This window comes from Theobroma cacao, chromosome 4 (genome assembly GCF_053813885.1).
Source record: "Theobroma cacao isolate CCN51 chromosome 4, ASM5381388v1, whole genome shotgun sequence".
Lineage (NCBI taxonomy): Eukaryota > Viridiplantae > Streptophyta > Magnoliopsida > Malvales > Malvaceae > Theobroma > Theobroma cacao.
In genome coordinates this window covers 35,417,987-35,435,122 of record NC_142642.1, presented here as the reverse complement: position 1 = coordinate 35,435,122, position 17,136 = coordinate 35,417,987, and the positions used below count along the sequence as shown (strand labels likewise).

The window sequence follows — 17,136 nt, the reverse complement described above, 5'->3', positions numbered from 1 at the left end:
CTGCCTAATATTTTTATATTGCAGCCAAATAAAAGTAATTAGATACTTCGTTATTTCTATTTAATATGTATAATTAAATACTAAAATAAATGGTTTTTGTAAGTGTGAAAATCACCCGTGTGTATTAGCTGACCCCTATAAGTAGAACTATAAGCCATCAACAACGGCTCTAACTGCGCCTGTGCACACGGACACTCGTCATCAGATTAGCGCGTCAAGTGAAGGAATCCATGACCCAAGGACAAACCTGAAACGACGCCGTCGAATCTCCCTCGGGAAACGTAACCGAAGCTTAAAATGCAAACGGTCAAAAATCAAAAACATCAAATCAAATCGAAACCCAAAAATTTAGAAACTTTACACAAACCTCTCTTTCTCTGCGATTCTTCCTCGAACCTTCACCGACTCAAGGACCAAACTTGGGTCAATTTTTCACTATCCCAATCACTGAGTCAATCCAAACCGACTCGGTGGTGAGTTACCCTGATTGAAACTCTCTCTTTTAAAAACGAAATCTTGAAACTTTTCAATAGGAATCCATCTTTTTTCAATGGCATGCAATGTGATAAATTCATGGACCTTCAATGGCCTAGTGGGTGCTTTTCTTGATCTATCAATAGCTTATTTATTGCTTTGTGGATCAACCCTTTCTTATTTGGCTTCAAAATTTCTGGGTTTATTTGGATTGTCCTTGCCTTGTCCTTGTAGTGGATTGTTTGGGTCCACAGATAAGAGTAATTGTCTTCAAGCCATTTTAGTTAATAAACCATCTCTTAAAATCTCCTCTGTTCAATCTTCTGTTAAGAAAAAGCTCCCTTTTGATTCAATTTGGAACAACTTTTATGATGATGAGGATGAGGATGAAGAACAGCATGATAGTCAATCAAATGTCGACAAGTGGCAAAATAGGAATGTCGAAATGGAAGGGGAAGCATCTTCTTGTTCATGGAATGAGAAGAAGAATTTTGTTGGAGTAAAAAAAGGAAGCTTTACGCCATTTCCTAAGTGGAAGGGGTTTGGGAGTCAGAGGCCTAGAGTTGGTCTTAGGCGGCGTAAGAGAGCTGCTAGTGGTCGTCGTGGAAAGGTTTTGTCTTTTTCGTATGATTCTTTGGTGTCGATGACTACCCCAACTGGTTTGAATTCTTCTGCTAGCATTGGTAAATTTGGGAATGATATTACTGAAGGGGGCACGACTTCGGCTAATTCTGAAGGTGATGATCTTTTGTTATCTTTTAGTTTATTTTTATCTGTGTTATTAGGATTTTGATTTGTTTTTATACTATGTTTTGATTATGTTGAAATTTCATTTTAAGGACCGCTTGCAATATGAATATGTCAACAATTGGCACAGGATTGCATGTTGAGGACAATTAATTACCTTACAAGATAAGTGAAGATTATTGTGGAATTTACTCATATAATATTTTGATATCTAGATTGTAACAACTGTTTTCCTAGCAATGCTTGTAATATTAAGTGCATCAGGGGTATTTTATAAATATTCGGTGTCCATGTTGAAGATTGGTGTAAGAGGGAATTATTAGGTTTTCAAAACTTTTTAAATATAATCTAAGGGAGTAGTTATGATTTAAACAAATGTCTTTTGTGTGTAAGTGGTGCATGGTGCATACATTTGTGTGTACAGTAAGTGTTAATTTTCAGTTGTAAATGAAGCTAGTAGTCATATCCATGACCAGAGAAGAAGGTTTTAGTATTGCTACTTCTGAAGTCATAGATTGTTTTGATGCAATAGAGTGCTACTCTACAATCTAAGTTCATGGAATGTTTTCTTTGAGGAAAAATTTTGCTGATTTTCAGCAATGATTTGAACATAAAAGGATTGCACATAAAATGCTTGTGTTTTTAGCTTGTAGTTTTACTCCACATACTAATGCCTGATCTAATGTGCATGGTTCTGAAATTTTAGATGGCTGGGAAACTTCAAAAGAGATCGAAATGCCTGAGCAAGGTTCTCAGGGTTTTGAAATGGATGATGACCCTTTTGCTGAGAATACACTCATAGAGAAGGAAGTAGCACTGGCTGAGTTCAAGTGCTTGCCACCAGATCAGGATTTTGATGGCAGTGACAGAAATGCAATTAGAGTCTTAGAACAAGCTCTAGAAGAAGAGCATGCTGCTCGTACTGCTCTATACCTTGAGCTTGAGAAAGAGAGAAGTGCTGCTGCTACTGCTGCAGATGAGGCTATGGCAATGATATTGCGTCTGCAAGAGGAGAAGGCAACCATCGAGATGGAAGCTAGGCAATACCAGAGGATGATAGAGGAAAAATCTGCATATGATGCTGAAGAAATGAACATTCTCAAAGAGATCCTATTAAGGAGAGAAAGGGAAAAGCATTTCTTGGAGAAGGAAGTTGAATCTTACAAGCAAATGTTTTTTGAAAATGAGCAATTGGATGCTGAGATGTATGATACAGCAGCCACACAGGAACAAAAAAGTTCATCTATATATTCAAATGAGGAGCCAGTGCTAAAGTTGCAGCAGAACACTGAATCTGTCGGAGAGAAGGAAAAGACAAAAATTAACGGTGATTTTTCAGAGTATGAGATCACATCTATAAGGTCACTGAATCATACTCTTGCTTTTGGGAAAGAAATACCGATTCCAGAACTCAATGAAGATGCTGGCTCTTTAAATTCTAGTGTTGAAATCAATCGTGCACATCTGTCTAGAATTCATGATGAGGTTAATCAAGAATTTCAGAACAAGGGAATGGCACTCAAAAACAAGAGTCTCAATCATCAAGAGAGACATGTGCAGTCCAGTCAGTCAACAGAGGGACCTGATTTGCATGAGAAAGCCATTAACCCTATGGTTGAAGAAGAGGAGCAATGTGGGGAAACCAGTCCACACCAACGCTTGATGCCTAAGACAACAGAGGCTTTGGAAGAAGCTAAGATAATTTTCCCTTATAATAATGAAAAAGTGGAGAAGCATGGAGAAGACTTACATGGCTCCTATTCTGGTATTGATCATCATGTTCACGATGTTCATGTCATTTATGATGAATGTAACGTTAATAATGTAGAGAATGGAAACGAAAGTGAGAAGAAGTCAATTAGTGTTACCTCAAACTTGCCTGGAACATGTGATAATCCAACCATTGGTGGGTTAGTAATTGAGCCTGATAGGAAAAGAAACAGTTTGGACAGATCTGGCAGATTACCACCAATTGGTCCTTCACGAGGCAAACATTTACCTCCCATTTTACGTCGAAATTCCATGTCTGCTTTCGATTATGAACGGCTGAAAATTGACAATGAAGTTGGGTGGCTTAGAGAAAGGCTAAAGATTGTACAGCAGGGAAGAGACAAGCTCAACTTCCCTGTGGGGCACCGGGAGAGGGAACAAGCTCAGTTGCAAATATTGGAAAACATTGCAAGTCAACTTCGAGAGATACGACAGTTAACAGAACCTGGAAAAGCTTTGCGACAGGCATCTTTGCCCCCTCCATCCTCAAAGGTGCCATATTACTCTCTGCATGGTCAAATCTGTATTGTTCTTTTTTTTGTTTACATGATTACTACTTCTGGAATTGGACATTTCTAGGATATTACAGATAATTTTATTCTAACTTTTTAAATACACATAAAATCTTGAACCAGTATGGCTTCTGCTGTCACTGGTGCTCTCCTACTTGACTAATTATTTTGAGGAGTCATTTCACCTTTGCTGGCCCGCAATTGAGAGCGTAGCTGGGTGTGAATAGTCTCTTAACCAATTTGTAGATGTCACATTGAACCAAATTCATTTTTGATTTAAATGTTAATTGCTAGACAATATGAAATCTTTTTACCCCTGCATCTAAACCATTCTCTCTTTAGAATGATCATTTTACATGGAATTTTCAAGATTAGTTTCTCTTCTCTGCTTTTTAGATCAAGCTCTGTAAGAAGCAACATCTTTTCCTTGCTAGGTAATTACGGCATTGAGAGAATATGCCTTTCTAGAAAGAGAATTGTGAATTGATCTTCTAATTCTTTTTTTTTTTTTTTTGTTCACAGAGCATCGTATATGAGCTGATAAGTCTTTTATTTATTTGGATGTTTTAGGCACCTATCCTAAATATTAACTTGATCATGCAACAACTTAATTGATTTCTGGAGCTGTACGGTTTCAGGTTATGTCAAAGAAAAGACGTTGGCGGGGTGCCCCTTTAGGAGTATTGAGAAGCATTTGAAAGAACCAACAGTTCTCTCGAATGTTGATGATTGAGATGAGCTAGAGAATCTGATCTCTTGGCTCCGTCTGGGACCAGCTGATATCTTTTGAAGGTTTGGATTGCAACTTTCCTCCAATTGCACTAGTAAGCTGTTTCCAAAAGTAATTTACATGTCAGGCGAAATATTAGTTGACGGATATGCTAGAGATGGAAGAGGAAATATATGAGTTTCTGCTTATAATTGTAGAATCCAATTTTGACTATTTGGTAGCCCTGTAGGTTCCAGACAGAAATGAGCTTCTGCCTATTACACGTCCTGTAGTTTCCACTTGACATATAAATTTTATATCTTAAAGTTTCCTTTTTCACTAAATTTTGACTTAAATCTGGTGACCGTAGTTGTTCACTTAACTGCTTTCATTTTTAAACTTGTTAATTGCACTTGCTGCTGGCTTGTGGAGAAACTCGTTGGAAAATTTTATGAGGGGAGAAACTTAAAGGATGGAATTTGTAAAAACAACTTTTCCCTGATTTTGGATAATGAAGTATGATCTATAGTTCCTTCATAGGGTTCATAAAGAAGTCTCTTCTAAATTTGGTGGTTTTATGTTGATAAAAGGTCTCCTCTAAAATTCTTCAAGCAGTGGGTAAATGTGGGGGTAAACTTTAATAGTTACCATCACCTTACAAAAAAAAAAAAAAAATTAATGTTAAGGAGAGAAATGTATAAACAACGAAAAACAAATGCCAAACGTTTGATGAACAACGCAAAGAAACGGGACTGCTCCAGCAGGCTAACACTGGTTAGTTTACGAGTCGTCTATAGACCTACGCACAGGTTAGAGAAATTCTTCTCGCAGCCTAGTAGTTCTCTTGTCTCACTGCAAGGCATTCCGCCTTCTGTCAGGTGCAATCCGTATTAGATAAATTCTCCAACTTGTTAACCATGGCCCGCCCAACTCAAGATCCTTTAGGAGTCATGACTGCTGTCGGTCGGGTTTGTATCGAACCAGAAACACATTGTGGATTACCAATTATAATTGATGTGAATCTTGAAGACCTCCGTCGCAACGTCTACCAGAACTTAGTTTCTGCTCTTAACTAGTACGCCCCTGTTCGCGACCAGTATTCTGGAACTGAATCAACGCCATCTCCGGCGACCTGGACTGCCTGGCTGACTTTGCCGTTGCAGTTTGTTGTAATCGGCTTCGAACCGTTCTTGAACGCTACCATCCTACCGCGCGCTCCTTGAGGATGAATCCTCGCTGCCCGGTCAACAACAAACTTGAGATGCCCACATTCTTGGCGTCAACTCTTGGGTCAATCGGCCTATTACGCATCTCTGATGGTCCTGTCTATCAATTGATCGTCTTTGCTTGCCCAACTGGCACTATGGCTACATATGTCCGTGCCGAAGTAGCCGTTCTCAATGAAGGACGTGTTGCTCGTATCACAGCCTGCCTTCGCCCTGACCGGGAATGGCAGTACTGGCTTTCGGTAAAACATCTCTAACGTGCTACACGATTTGCTTCGTTTGTTAATGTAACTGTAACTGATCACCACCTTTAACAGGAACAACAGAATATGGCAAAGCTGCTTCTTTCTTGAGTTTTCAAGATGGAGTATGCAGAGGCGGCGGTGTCTCTCTTATTGATGATTGGAGTCAGTTAATATATCCATTGCAATCCCCATCCAAATTTGATCCGTTGTTAAGTTTCCTTTTAAACAAGTAACATATAATCTTAATTTAAAATGATATTCCACATACTTTAATTAAGTAAAATAAAAATATAACATTCTAATTTATTACTCATGTAACGCTCCACACGAGAGTGACACTTCTCAATTTGATCGAAGATTTGAGAAATTTTATAGATTTCAAGTATTAAATTCTCTCTCTAACCATGCTCAAATATATATATTTAAACAAATAAAATCTTCAAAATTTCTTATCCTTTTGTTTTTTTTTTTATAATTGATGAGAGAAATTCGAATTTTACTCTTTAAACAGGAGTAAACAGGAAAATAATATACTAACTAATGAACTAAATGCTCGGCTGCTTCTTGTCCTTTTAATGGTTGCCTTCATTTTCATTTTTCAGCATCGAAACTTTTCCACGACTTCACCCTTTGTTTACAATGCTTCTCCTCTCTTCTTTTTCTAAATGAGTGATGAAACGATAAAGAAGGTTACCACCTTCTACTACACATATTAAGAAGGAAGTTGGCCTTTTTTTTTTTGTTGGAGTTGTCTACTTGGTTCAAGAACAATAGACGGATATGTGATTCCCAGTTTTCACATGTTGATACTCAAATTTTTTTTCTTTATTTATCCGATATATATGCATGTGTTGTCTATGTTTACCTTATTAGGAAGACAAGAAGCAAAGTTTAGCAGCCGGAGCCAACTGCCACGTTATACAAAGTATACCGAGCACTATATGTCCAGTCCTACGTACCCACTTTATTTCTACTTATTCAAATTCCAAAAACAACATTCATACTACCTGGAAGGCTTTAACATTGGAGTTCATTCGATCATGTTACCCAAATACAAGGTCAATTAGTTTATGAGATTATCATAAAGCAGACAATGGAAATGATGCATGGCCTTCTCGACAGTTGGAGCATATCTTCCACTGCAATATGCAGGTGATTCGATACCCCTTTGAACACCTTCACACAGTGTAATGTCTTCCATCTGCATATTTTCATCCATATTTTTGTTAATAAAAGAATTTGAAGGTTCCAAGAACAACAATAAATTTTTAACATATAGGACTAAACCGGGGTGAAGGGTCCAAAATTTTAGAAAATATTTACTTAATATATATATATATATATATATATATTTAATTGTTATGAAAAATAGTATATTTATGAGGTTGTGGCCCTTCCAAATTTTTTGAACATTTTTATTTATTATATATTTTTTATACTCTCCAAATAATTTTTTTATTTAATAATTTATACAAATAAAAAATAATAAAATAACTTCACAAACTCTACTTAACTTTACTCTAAATCTTAATTAAATTTTTTCACACCTCTTTCTCTCTCTTTCTTTTCTTTTTTATTTTTTATTTTTACTTTTACTTTACTCTCTTTTATGTAAATCACAATTGAAATAAATTTCATTCTTTAAAAGAAATTTATGAACTTGGACATTGGCCACTCACCACTATTGTGTGAAGCTAAGAGGAGATAAAGTTTTATTTTATTTTTTTATTTATATTATTTAACCATTTACATATTTAATTATTGTGTGAAATCTTATATATTGTATTTATATATTTATGCATTATAATTTTATATTTAATATTTTACTTTTAAACATAAATAAAATAAAAATATTAGATTTTGACTGCATTAAATTTTTTAAAGATTAATTAAAGTATAAGTTAAAAATAATTGACAAATTCTTTAAAAAATATATATATAAATCGTCCAAATTATCCTCCTACATTTGAGACACCAAACTAATAAAAATTGTGAAAAGAAGATTTCGTGATGAGTTTTTTATAAATAATTTACTTGTTTATATTAAAAAAGATATTATTAACCTTTTCAATATAAAATTAATTATTGATGAATTTAAATTTATAAAACATCGTCCAACACAATTTTCATAAAAACTTATTATAAATCTTTCTTTTCTTGATCTTTTTTATTTATATGTTATATAAAATTGTTTATCACGAATGTTTTGATTGTTGATTAAATTTAACGTATTAATTCTTGTTCATCTTTGGTTCTCCCTCAACAACAGTTAGTTAACTCCGCTTGCAAGACTAAAGATCATGTGCTAGTACCTGAACTCTTTCGCTATCCACAAGACTTCTCTCGATGAAAGCTTTGTCATCCTGAGGCCAAAAGAAGTGCTTGGTTAAATTGGAATTCTCATCGTTCTTCTCTATAATTGGGACCATATAAAGCTAATCATGGCCCAAAGTCATCGCATGATAGAGAGGGAGATTAAGCAAGATGCCTAGTATATGGATTACTAATAAAAGGATCGAATTACTGTATAGAACATAGAATAATGTTTCACCATTATAAGATTCAAAGCAGATCATGAAATTGAGAAAATGTGCTCCTCCCACTCAATAAAATTGCGAAATATTACAATTCTATGGATTGGGACAGTGGCTGCGGCCACAGCTTACTAACAAAAAGAAATCGAGTTCAATTTTCTCCTCCCCTAATTTAAAGCCTACTACAATTCTACAAATTTGAGAGATGGATAAGGATGATTACTGTATAAACTTAAAGCCTTTTAACTTATTGTATCACATAGCTGCCACTGTTAGGATGCTTCATAAGGGTGTGAACTCCACCATGTGATACAATAAGTCAAAAGGCTTTATTTAGACGTGTGCATGCGCACCTGCACTCAAATCACACAGGCACAACCCTTACGAAGCTTCATAACAATGGCAACCATGTGATAAAACAAGTCAAAAGGCTTTAAGTTTTTGTGGTTACTGTGATTATACGATGCACAGAAGAGAATGTTAATAGTGGTTACTGTCAGCATATTTATTTAGACAGACATGCACTTTCAAATGCCATATCATACACAAGACAACATGTGGAAGGCTAAGATATTAGATACTAAACCTGAAGCATCCCTTCTGAAACAACATTACCCATACATCAACTTGATATAATCCAAAATTATGGAAAAATAGAAGCATGTAATTTGGTACGATTGCAGTATTTAGAGGTCAAGGCATAGAAGTACAGTAATAAATTTGTAGTATATGATAGCTTCATAACTCTTCATTGCAATCACATTCTTGAGATTTTAAATATTTTCCTGTCAAAAGTGAAAGGAAGTTCACACGTAAAGCATGCAGTGATATCTGACAACATTAGAGAGTCTTCATGAAATTTCAGCTTGGAAGTAGAAAACAATTTAAAGGAGCATTATTTATAAACGTTGCTTTTATTTTTTATCATCTAGATTATTAACTATAGGCATTAAAGTTACTGAGTCTACAAAGACAATACAACTGCCCATCTGAAGAAATATCTTGAAATCTCAATTTGCTAAATATTACAAAGAGAACAAATAATACAAGAGATAAAGTGTTTTAAGACAACCAATTTCATTATACAAGACAAGAGATCAAAGCAGCATTAGAAACACTGAAAAGGATCAGTTTTCCACCAAAAAAATTTTTAATCATCCACAGCTTGAATTGACAAATCTTTCTATGGTTATAACCAACATTTAATTATTGTTATCACCTGCAAACTGTTAAAGATTAGATATAAGGAAAGGAGACATTTTTGTGGTTGTGCATGTGTGATTTGAGTCCAGGTGCACATGCACACATGTACTAACACAATGGTTGATACAATCATCCTTCTCCTAGTACATATTGTGAGTGTAGAAGCACATAGACATGGTGGCAGACAGACGCATCCACCCAAAATAATTCATATAACCACCTTCCCCTTCCTTTTCTTTTCTTCTCTACTCTAACGTCTCCAGAAAAATGATTTTAATATTTATAGTCAAAAGGCTTTTCCTTTTTGACCCTGCATACTATGGTGGATGCACACGTGTACTAACACAATGGTTGATACAATCATCCTTCTCCTAGTACATATTGTGTGTGTAGAAGCACATAGGCATGGCTGCAGACAGACCCACCCACCATAATAATTCATATAACCATCCTTCCCCTTTCCCTTTCTTTTCTTCTCTATTCTAAAGTCTCTAGGAAAATGTTTTGAATATTCGTAGTCAAAAGGCTTTTCTGTTTTGAACCTGCAAACTATTGCGGATGAACTAGATGACTTTTTTACTCGGTATTACAATTTTCTTCCTCTCATCCTCAAACAAGTGCCAGCAATATGCAGAGACACCCTTCTTCTCCCCCTTGCCTCTCAAGATTGCAACCAATATCTCCGTCTTAAGAACAGACAGGTTACCATCAGCTATCTCCTAATAATAATTTTTGTTTTCTTTTTTATTGTAAAAGCTTGATTAAAATCAGACAACATCCAAGTTACATAACTTTATGATCGTCCTTACTGGACTCAATCCTAGCTAAAGCATGAGCCAAAGAAGTGGCTTCTCACCTGGTATGAATGCATTGATGTTTAGAGCAATCAGCAGCTAACCAAATGATATCATGCACAATACTACCCCACTCCCATTACTGGTCTCTGACTTTGTGATTCCTTAGCAGCCATTAAGGAACCACTTTCAAATATCAAGTTGTTAAAACCCTTATGCAGGTCATCTCCAAACCAAATAATATTGCTTTTATCTCCGCACGTAGTGAAACTGATCCTTCTACTAAAAAAACATTGAAAGAAAATGTGCCTTAAAGTCTCCTCATGCTCACCATAGACACTGCAACATGTATCCAATAAGATGCCTTGAGCTCTAAGATTTTATTTGGTAGGTAAGATCTCTTTTACAAGTCACTATATGAAAATTATACAAAGGTAAATTACAAAAAATAAAAAAGGTTTTGCTCAAAAAAAAATTGCCTACAAAGGTTTAAAAACTGACAATTAACCACCCTGAGCTTTATTTTGGTAGAAATTTTTAACACCGTTAGCATTTTCTTATAAGCAAGTATAGATGTTAACTTAACATATTCAACCTAAGGGCAGTTAACAAGAAGAAAAAAGGGAAATAAGTTAATGTTGTTAGATGTTAGCTTAACAAATTACCTCAAGGTAGTTAAATGTCACCTTTCAAACCTCAAAAGACAAATTTCTCTTGTCTCAAACCACAGGGTGCCTTTTGTAATTTACCTTAAAAAAAAATTCCGAACTTTGTTTCAATAGAAGAATTTTGAGTTGAAAGGCTCTTCTGTCCTTCTAAAAGTTACTCATGAGCCTTAGATTCCAAGTCTTCAACAAGGAAAATTGATGTGGTTATCTTTTTCTGTTCTGCACTGACTACCAAGAGTATGCTAAGCTAAGAAAGCAACACTGTGCACATCCAAACCACTTGAATCTAGTCCAAGGGACTGCTTTGTCCTATAGATTACGATAGTGAAAGCATAAAAACACACATTGCTATTCAAGCCCAGTAATTAAACATTCCGAATCAGGTTTGTCCGATGTATTTTGACCAGCTTAAGTTATCAGTGTATGGAGAATCGCCAAAACAAGCCTTTCACAAGTTGTGTCATCTTTTTATATGATTTATTCATCCTTTGACTAATTACAGTTGATGTCAGAACATACCATGCTCATGGTATCTAGCTGATAGGTACAAAATGAAACCATTCACATGCATAGAACGATCCATTATTTACATTACATTCTCGCATGTTTGATATTCTATAAGTACAATCGTGAATATATCACAAAATGCATGAATAAGTAGAAGGATTTTGCTAAATGAGCACCTTAAGGGCACTCTTTAAGGTTTGCTAAAATACTATTTACAGTAATGTTCTTGTATAAAATGCAGTGGGTTGACAGATAATATGATGAAAGCAATGCACTGGAAGAAGATATTACTTAGTGCCTGTTCAATTTGATTTTTTTTAACTTATTTACTTCTTAAAAGGAAAAACCAAGTCAAGCAGGATTTTGAGAAACTCTTTTTTAAAAAAGTAACTTTTTTTAAAGAACAAAATTAAAAAAAACTTAACAAAAAGCTCTAGAAAGAAGTTTTCTCTTTTTTTTAAAAAAAAAACACATTAGCTTTTTAGAAAATACCCTTTCTCAATTGATCTCCCTCTCTTTTCCCTCCCTCTATAAATCAACCTTCTTCAATGCAAATCGCAATTTCCCTTTCCTCTACCTCCCTCTACAAAAACTACCAAAAAAAACAAAAGACCTAACAATAAAACAGCAAAATCAGGTATTTTTTTATTCTTATAAAGATTAAGAGAAAAAAGACCCAAAATTCAAAATTACATCAGATACCATGTAAAGGTTCTCTCTTCTTCACTAAAAAAGATTTAATGTCAAATACATCATTTCCTCTTTTCTCTTCTTTTTTGAAAATTGAAGCATAATGGTCCGATTGCTTGCTAGATCAACAAAAATCTAATATTATTACTACTGTACAAAGTTTGAAAGCTATTCTGTTTCTGTATGAATTTTTTTGATTTTAACATCTGAAATCATATATAAGCTTGAAGCAAACTTGTTCTACTTTGGCTTACTACGTGACTGAAGATGACATGAATACCTTTTAGGGTAATTTTAACCAAAATTTGAACTTATATAATGTATTTTGACAAACAATTTTTGCTTAATTTTAAAAGCTATTATTTTTCATAAGAGTTTCATAATAGCTTTTAAGCTAAAAAAAATTAGGCCAAACAGGCTCTTAATATAATAACTTTAAGGTTGGCAAAAGTCTAAATAAAATTACCTTAAGAGAAGCTTCAAGAAAATAGTCAAATACTACAAGGCATCTCCTAGGTCCCAATGGGATTACCAGATTGGTGTCCATCCAAGGTCCATACCTATAAGTCCATAAAAAAGATACTTTACCAAAAGGAGTGGAGGGTGGGGATAAAATGCAGATGGAAGTAACAAGGACCTGTTAATCATGAAATTTGGATAGATGAAAGCATATAAAGCATTTGATCCAAGCCGATCATCTTTCGTTTCTTTAGAGCCACCTTCAACACTTTGGATGCTAACTTTTTCAAATATCTGTTTCATAACAATAATCACTGACAGACTGTGATGAAAATCATTTAAATCACAACGTGAACAAGAGATATTGAAGCATGTCTCATTCAGAAACATCAAACATGATGCATGCATATATGTCCCTGTGACATTTTAGAATTCTTAACAGAAATTGTCCAAGCCAAACAACATTAATTTGTAAAGCTTAAATTGAAACCAAAGAAAGATCAGATAGAGGCATACTGAGGTGGTGTATGAATCAAGCGTAAGACCAGATGCAAGGCCTTTGTGCGCGTACGGTACATGGTAACCACCATCTAAGTAGTTGTCACAAAATACCTGCGAGTAAGAAATAAAAGATTGCCAGCAATCTGTGTATATGTTCATCAAACTTGCACAACAACCTTATGACCATTAAATTTGAGACAAAATATCATTGTTTGTGGTATTTAAAATACTAAATTAACCCTGAATGTGACACAAAACAAGGGATTGAAGAGACACAGCTTTCTTAAACTACAAGAAGCTCATCTATATATATATACAAACAGATATATGTGTGTGTGTATGTGTATATATATATAGATATACACATGTCCTCATAAAATGCCATTTGAGACAAACTAAATTGAAGGATCTTCCATTAGCTACCGAGACACACCTTCCAGTTACATTCAATGATGTATTCACGTCTACAAACATAAGTTAGTGGGGAATCAACCCCATTGAGGCTCAATATTTCTGAGCAGCTACCAAGCCATTCACTAGCAAGGATGTCAGTATCAATGTCATCCTTCTGTAAAATTTCCTTGTCCATATTGAGAAGAACAAATGGTCCCCAAGTAGCAACTTTTATTGGTATAAGTCCAAATTCCTACCATCAATTGCAGCAGATATCAACCAAGGTATCCCATTAACTGGAAATATATTGCTATTGAATTAACAAGAAGGCAACAATTATATTTAAGTGCACAACAGCATACATTTACAATGAAATCCTGTATTCCTGAAATTCTAGTTGCCTTACGAAGTGCTCCATTTAACTCATACGTCCATCCCTGCAGAAAAAATTGGATAGGGATTATATCTAGTAAGTAAACTGGTTGGCATCTCAGCAGTAAATGGGAAGTAAAGGACAATACTTGATTTGCAGTATTGTTTAAAGAAGGAAGGATGTTTTCAGTCATCATCAGATATACTGCACATTTTAATTTGCAGAAGAGCATAATTGGTGGTGGATGTCACTTACAAAAATTTTATTCATGAGAGGAAGTTTTGTTTTGCCACAAATTCATTTGTGAGGATTTTCCACTTTAAGTAGGTTCTTTGGATGTAAAGCAGCATGTTGGTGATGAGAGCAAATGAAACAATCGACATAAATTGAGTAGGTGGATTGTTAAAGAAGAACTTAAGATTGTCTGAGACGCGCAAAATATGAAGTAGGAATCCATCAACACCTGGCTAGCTTTATTGAACAGGGCACAAAGTTTTCAGCTAGGCAATGGTTACCATTCTGCTGGAAGTGTAGAAAAAGCCTTTCTTTTAATGGTATTTTCAAATGCATCTTATATTGTGCTTAATCTTCTCTAATGACAACTCTTCTTTAAGCTTATCATAATAAATTTAGGACGAATTATAAGGCAGGGAACTCAGTTTGAAGTAAAAAATCTGCTGGTAGCTGGTTTTATATGTGTTAAAGGTAGGGCAAAACTCTGAATCAACTGCTTTACAATTTTCTGGCAGCTGAAACTTCAAAGCAAAAAGGGGAATCTTAGGGAGGTATCGGGGGGGAAGTCCTGTTGCAGCTAAGGGTAAACTTTCTCATCAATACAGAAATAAAAGAAACTAAAACAAATCAACAGCAAAAACATAGAAAAAATCAAGATACTCTTAAGTCAATCAGAACGGATACAAACAGACTTACATGGTAAGGGCATGTAAAACAAGACTTTTTCCCACTTCCAGACACAAGAAGAGAGGCATGATGTCTACAGACATTGTGAAAAGCAGCAATGTTCCCATTATCATCCCGGCAGACCACAAACTCTACATTTCCCAATCTGCATAAAGACGATAAACCTTCATTTGCTCTTATACGTGACAATTGAGCCTATTTAACTGCTGGAATCAGAAAACAGGGCATCGTATGTTAAATGGACAACATAAAGCGCACCAGTTTTCCACAACTAAGCGCGGCCCGAGGACCAAGATAGTATTATTTTAGTGAATTCCGGGTGAGGGGAAGGGAACTAACGTTGAGCTAATAAACCAAATTCTGGTCGGTGTCAGTGGGTATTGCAAGATAAATCAATGTACCTGCCGGTGAAATAATCATGAGCTTCTTTTATCTGTTCAGAATACCCTGAAAAACCAGAATCAAAATTCAACAATCTACCTAGAAATTCAGATTGTTGACATATATCAAAAGTAATTGTCAGTGTTAGTATCCTGAACCGCAACCAAAAGAAGAGTAAGTATACTAACCAACAGCCTGCCAACCCCTGTAAAAGACACGATCCAGTTCAAAAGCGTAAAAGGAGGGGTCAGAGTACCAGGAGCTGGGTGGAGTGAGCGCTTTCTCTATGGGGATTTTCGGGTCAAATTCACGTACCATTGTCTGAGCTTTGTAACTCTCTCTGTCGGAACAACACGATACAGAAGAAAAGTTTGCAATTAACCTTGGATGCTGGAAATGGCTTTGGAAGAGAAATACTTCACTGATGGGTTTCAGCAGCAGAGTCATCCTTGTCTGAGTTGCGGATGTTCCAACTTCCCCACTCTGTTATTTATTGCCTTGTCTGGCACAGTAGCAAAAAAGATAGAAATCCAGCACGCAGTAGAAAGAGTTGTTAACTATATGACGCAATCAATGATTTAAAATAAATTTTTATTTTTATTGTATTTTTTATGTATTTTATTAATATAAAAAAATAATATATAAAGAAAACCAAAATAAATGAAAAGTACATAAAAGCACCAAACCCCAACCTTTTTCTGTAGAGTGAGCTTACCCCTTCCAAACGAGCTACAGGCTAATACAGGCCTGATCAAAACAGGCCCTGGTCAGGGAACCCAACAGAGGAAACCACGTCGTTTATTGTTAATCTCTTGTAATGATGAGTGACATGACGTCGTTTCCTTCTTAATGCTTCTTTATCTCCTGCCACATGGTGTCGTTTTACGAAGTGATAAAAGCCATCTTTTGAACCCTTAACCTGTTTCCTTTTCTTCGCTCATCTCACTGACGTTGTTGATAATGCTGGCCACAAGTTATTGTCAATTGAAAATGGCAACATGACTTGTTCGTGAAAGTTGAAAACATGTTGCTATGTTCAATTACTTTTATCATGCCTTTACTTGTTATATCTTTTATAATTATCAAATAATTAATAGATTGTATATATTTTCAAGATTATAAATGAAGTGTGTGTGCTTTTCCTTTAAATACTAATAGCCTGTTCATCTTTGTTCAACCCAACCTAAAACAGAGGCTTCTTAATAGGAGCCATATTCCATTCTCCATAATTAATATAGTATCATACCAAAACTAAGCTCTTGAGAGACCTGAAACATACCACCAACTAAAATTACAACTTTACAAAGCTGTAAATCAATAGCAATATGTCCATCTCCAACACAGCTTCACACCCGTTACCTCCCACCTTCAATGGTGATAACCATAGATCCTGATAAGTAAAAATGAAAGCCCACTTACAAGCTTATGACCTACGGGACATTGTCGAGATAGGTTCGGAGCCCCTTGTCTTGAAAGAAATGGCAACACTTGCCTAAATCAAACAATATGAAGAAGAAGTTGCTAAACGATATCGAGCTTTATCCTTTCTCCATGCATGTGTCACGAAATCGGTGTTTGCAAGAATTATGACTTGTTCCACGGTAAAGGAGGCTTAGGATAGACTTAGAGATGAGTTCCAAGATTCTAACAAGATGAGGCAATTTCAAATTTTTAATCTTATGAGAGAATTTGAAATTTTTCGTATGAAAGAGTCTGACTCAGTGAAGGAGTACATTGAAAAAGTGATGAAAATAGTCAATTAAGTAAGGCTTTTAGAAGAAAGTCTACTTGAAGAGAGAGTTGTCAAGAAAGTTTTGATATCCTTACCCGAGAGGTTTAAACCCACCATCTCATCACTTGAAGGTTTAAAGGATCTCTTATAATAGTAACTCACAGATGTAGTTAATGCTCTCTAATCATTAGACCGTAAAAGAGCCATGCGTCTCAACAGCAACGCAGATCGTGCTATGCTTGCCAAGATGAAAGAAAAAAGGCTCAATCGGTGCTTACAACACCATGTACGTATTAA

The 17,136-nt window shown here is 35.3% G+C and overlaps 2 protein-coding genes across 4 annotated transcripts; one reads left to right on the top strand and one right to left on the bottom strand.

Annotated features, from left to right (window-relative positions):
* The first annotated feature begins 338 nt into the window (after positions 1–338).
* Positions 339–4,568, top strand: LOC18602730 (zein-binding protein (Protein of unknown function, DUF593)). Its single transcript, XM_007034306.3, has 3 exons — positions 339–1,211; positions 1,928–3,483; positions 4,142–4,568. Exons 1-3 carry the CDS (start codon positions 551–553, stop codon positions 4,199–4,201), a joined length of 2,277 nt encoding a protein of 758 aa, XP_007034368.3. The 5' UTR covers positions 339–550; the 3' UTR covers positions 4,202–4,568.
* Positions 4,569–6,573: 2,005 nt separating this feature from the next.
* On the bottom strand, positions 6,574–15,649 carry LOC18602728 (choline monooxygenase, chloroplastic-like). 3 transcript variants are annotated; one of them, XM_007034302.3, is made up of 10 exons: positions 15,296–15,648; positions 15,128–15,173; positions 14,736–14,871; positions 13,795–13,869; positions 13,473–13,685; positions 13,055–13,150; positions 12,717–12,832; positions 12,546–12,639; positions 7,996–8,046; positions 6,574–6,884 (listed from the first exon to the last, which is right to left on the bottom strand). In XM_007034302.3, exons 1-10 carry the CDS (start codon positions 15,552–15,554, stop codon positions 6,747–6,749), a joined length of 1,224 nt encoding a protein of 407 aa, XP_007034364.3. In that variant the 5' UTR covers positions 15,555–15,648; the 3' UTR covers positions 6,574–6,746. The 3 variants fall into 3 exon arrangements, with proteins under 3 accessions (XP_007034364.3, XP_007034365.3, XP_088662067.1); XM_007034303.3 differs by lacking the exon at positions 13,473–13,685 and having other exon boundaries at positions 15,296–15,649; XM_088805941.1 differs by lacking the exons at positions 12,546–12,639; positions 12,717–12,832 and having other exon boundaries at positions 15,296–15,649.
* Positions 15,650–17,136: the final 1,487 nt, after the last annotated feature.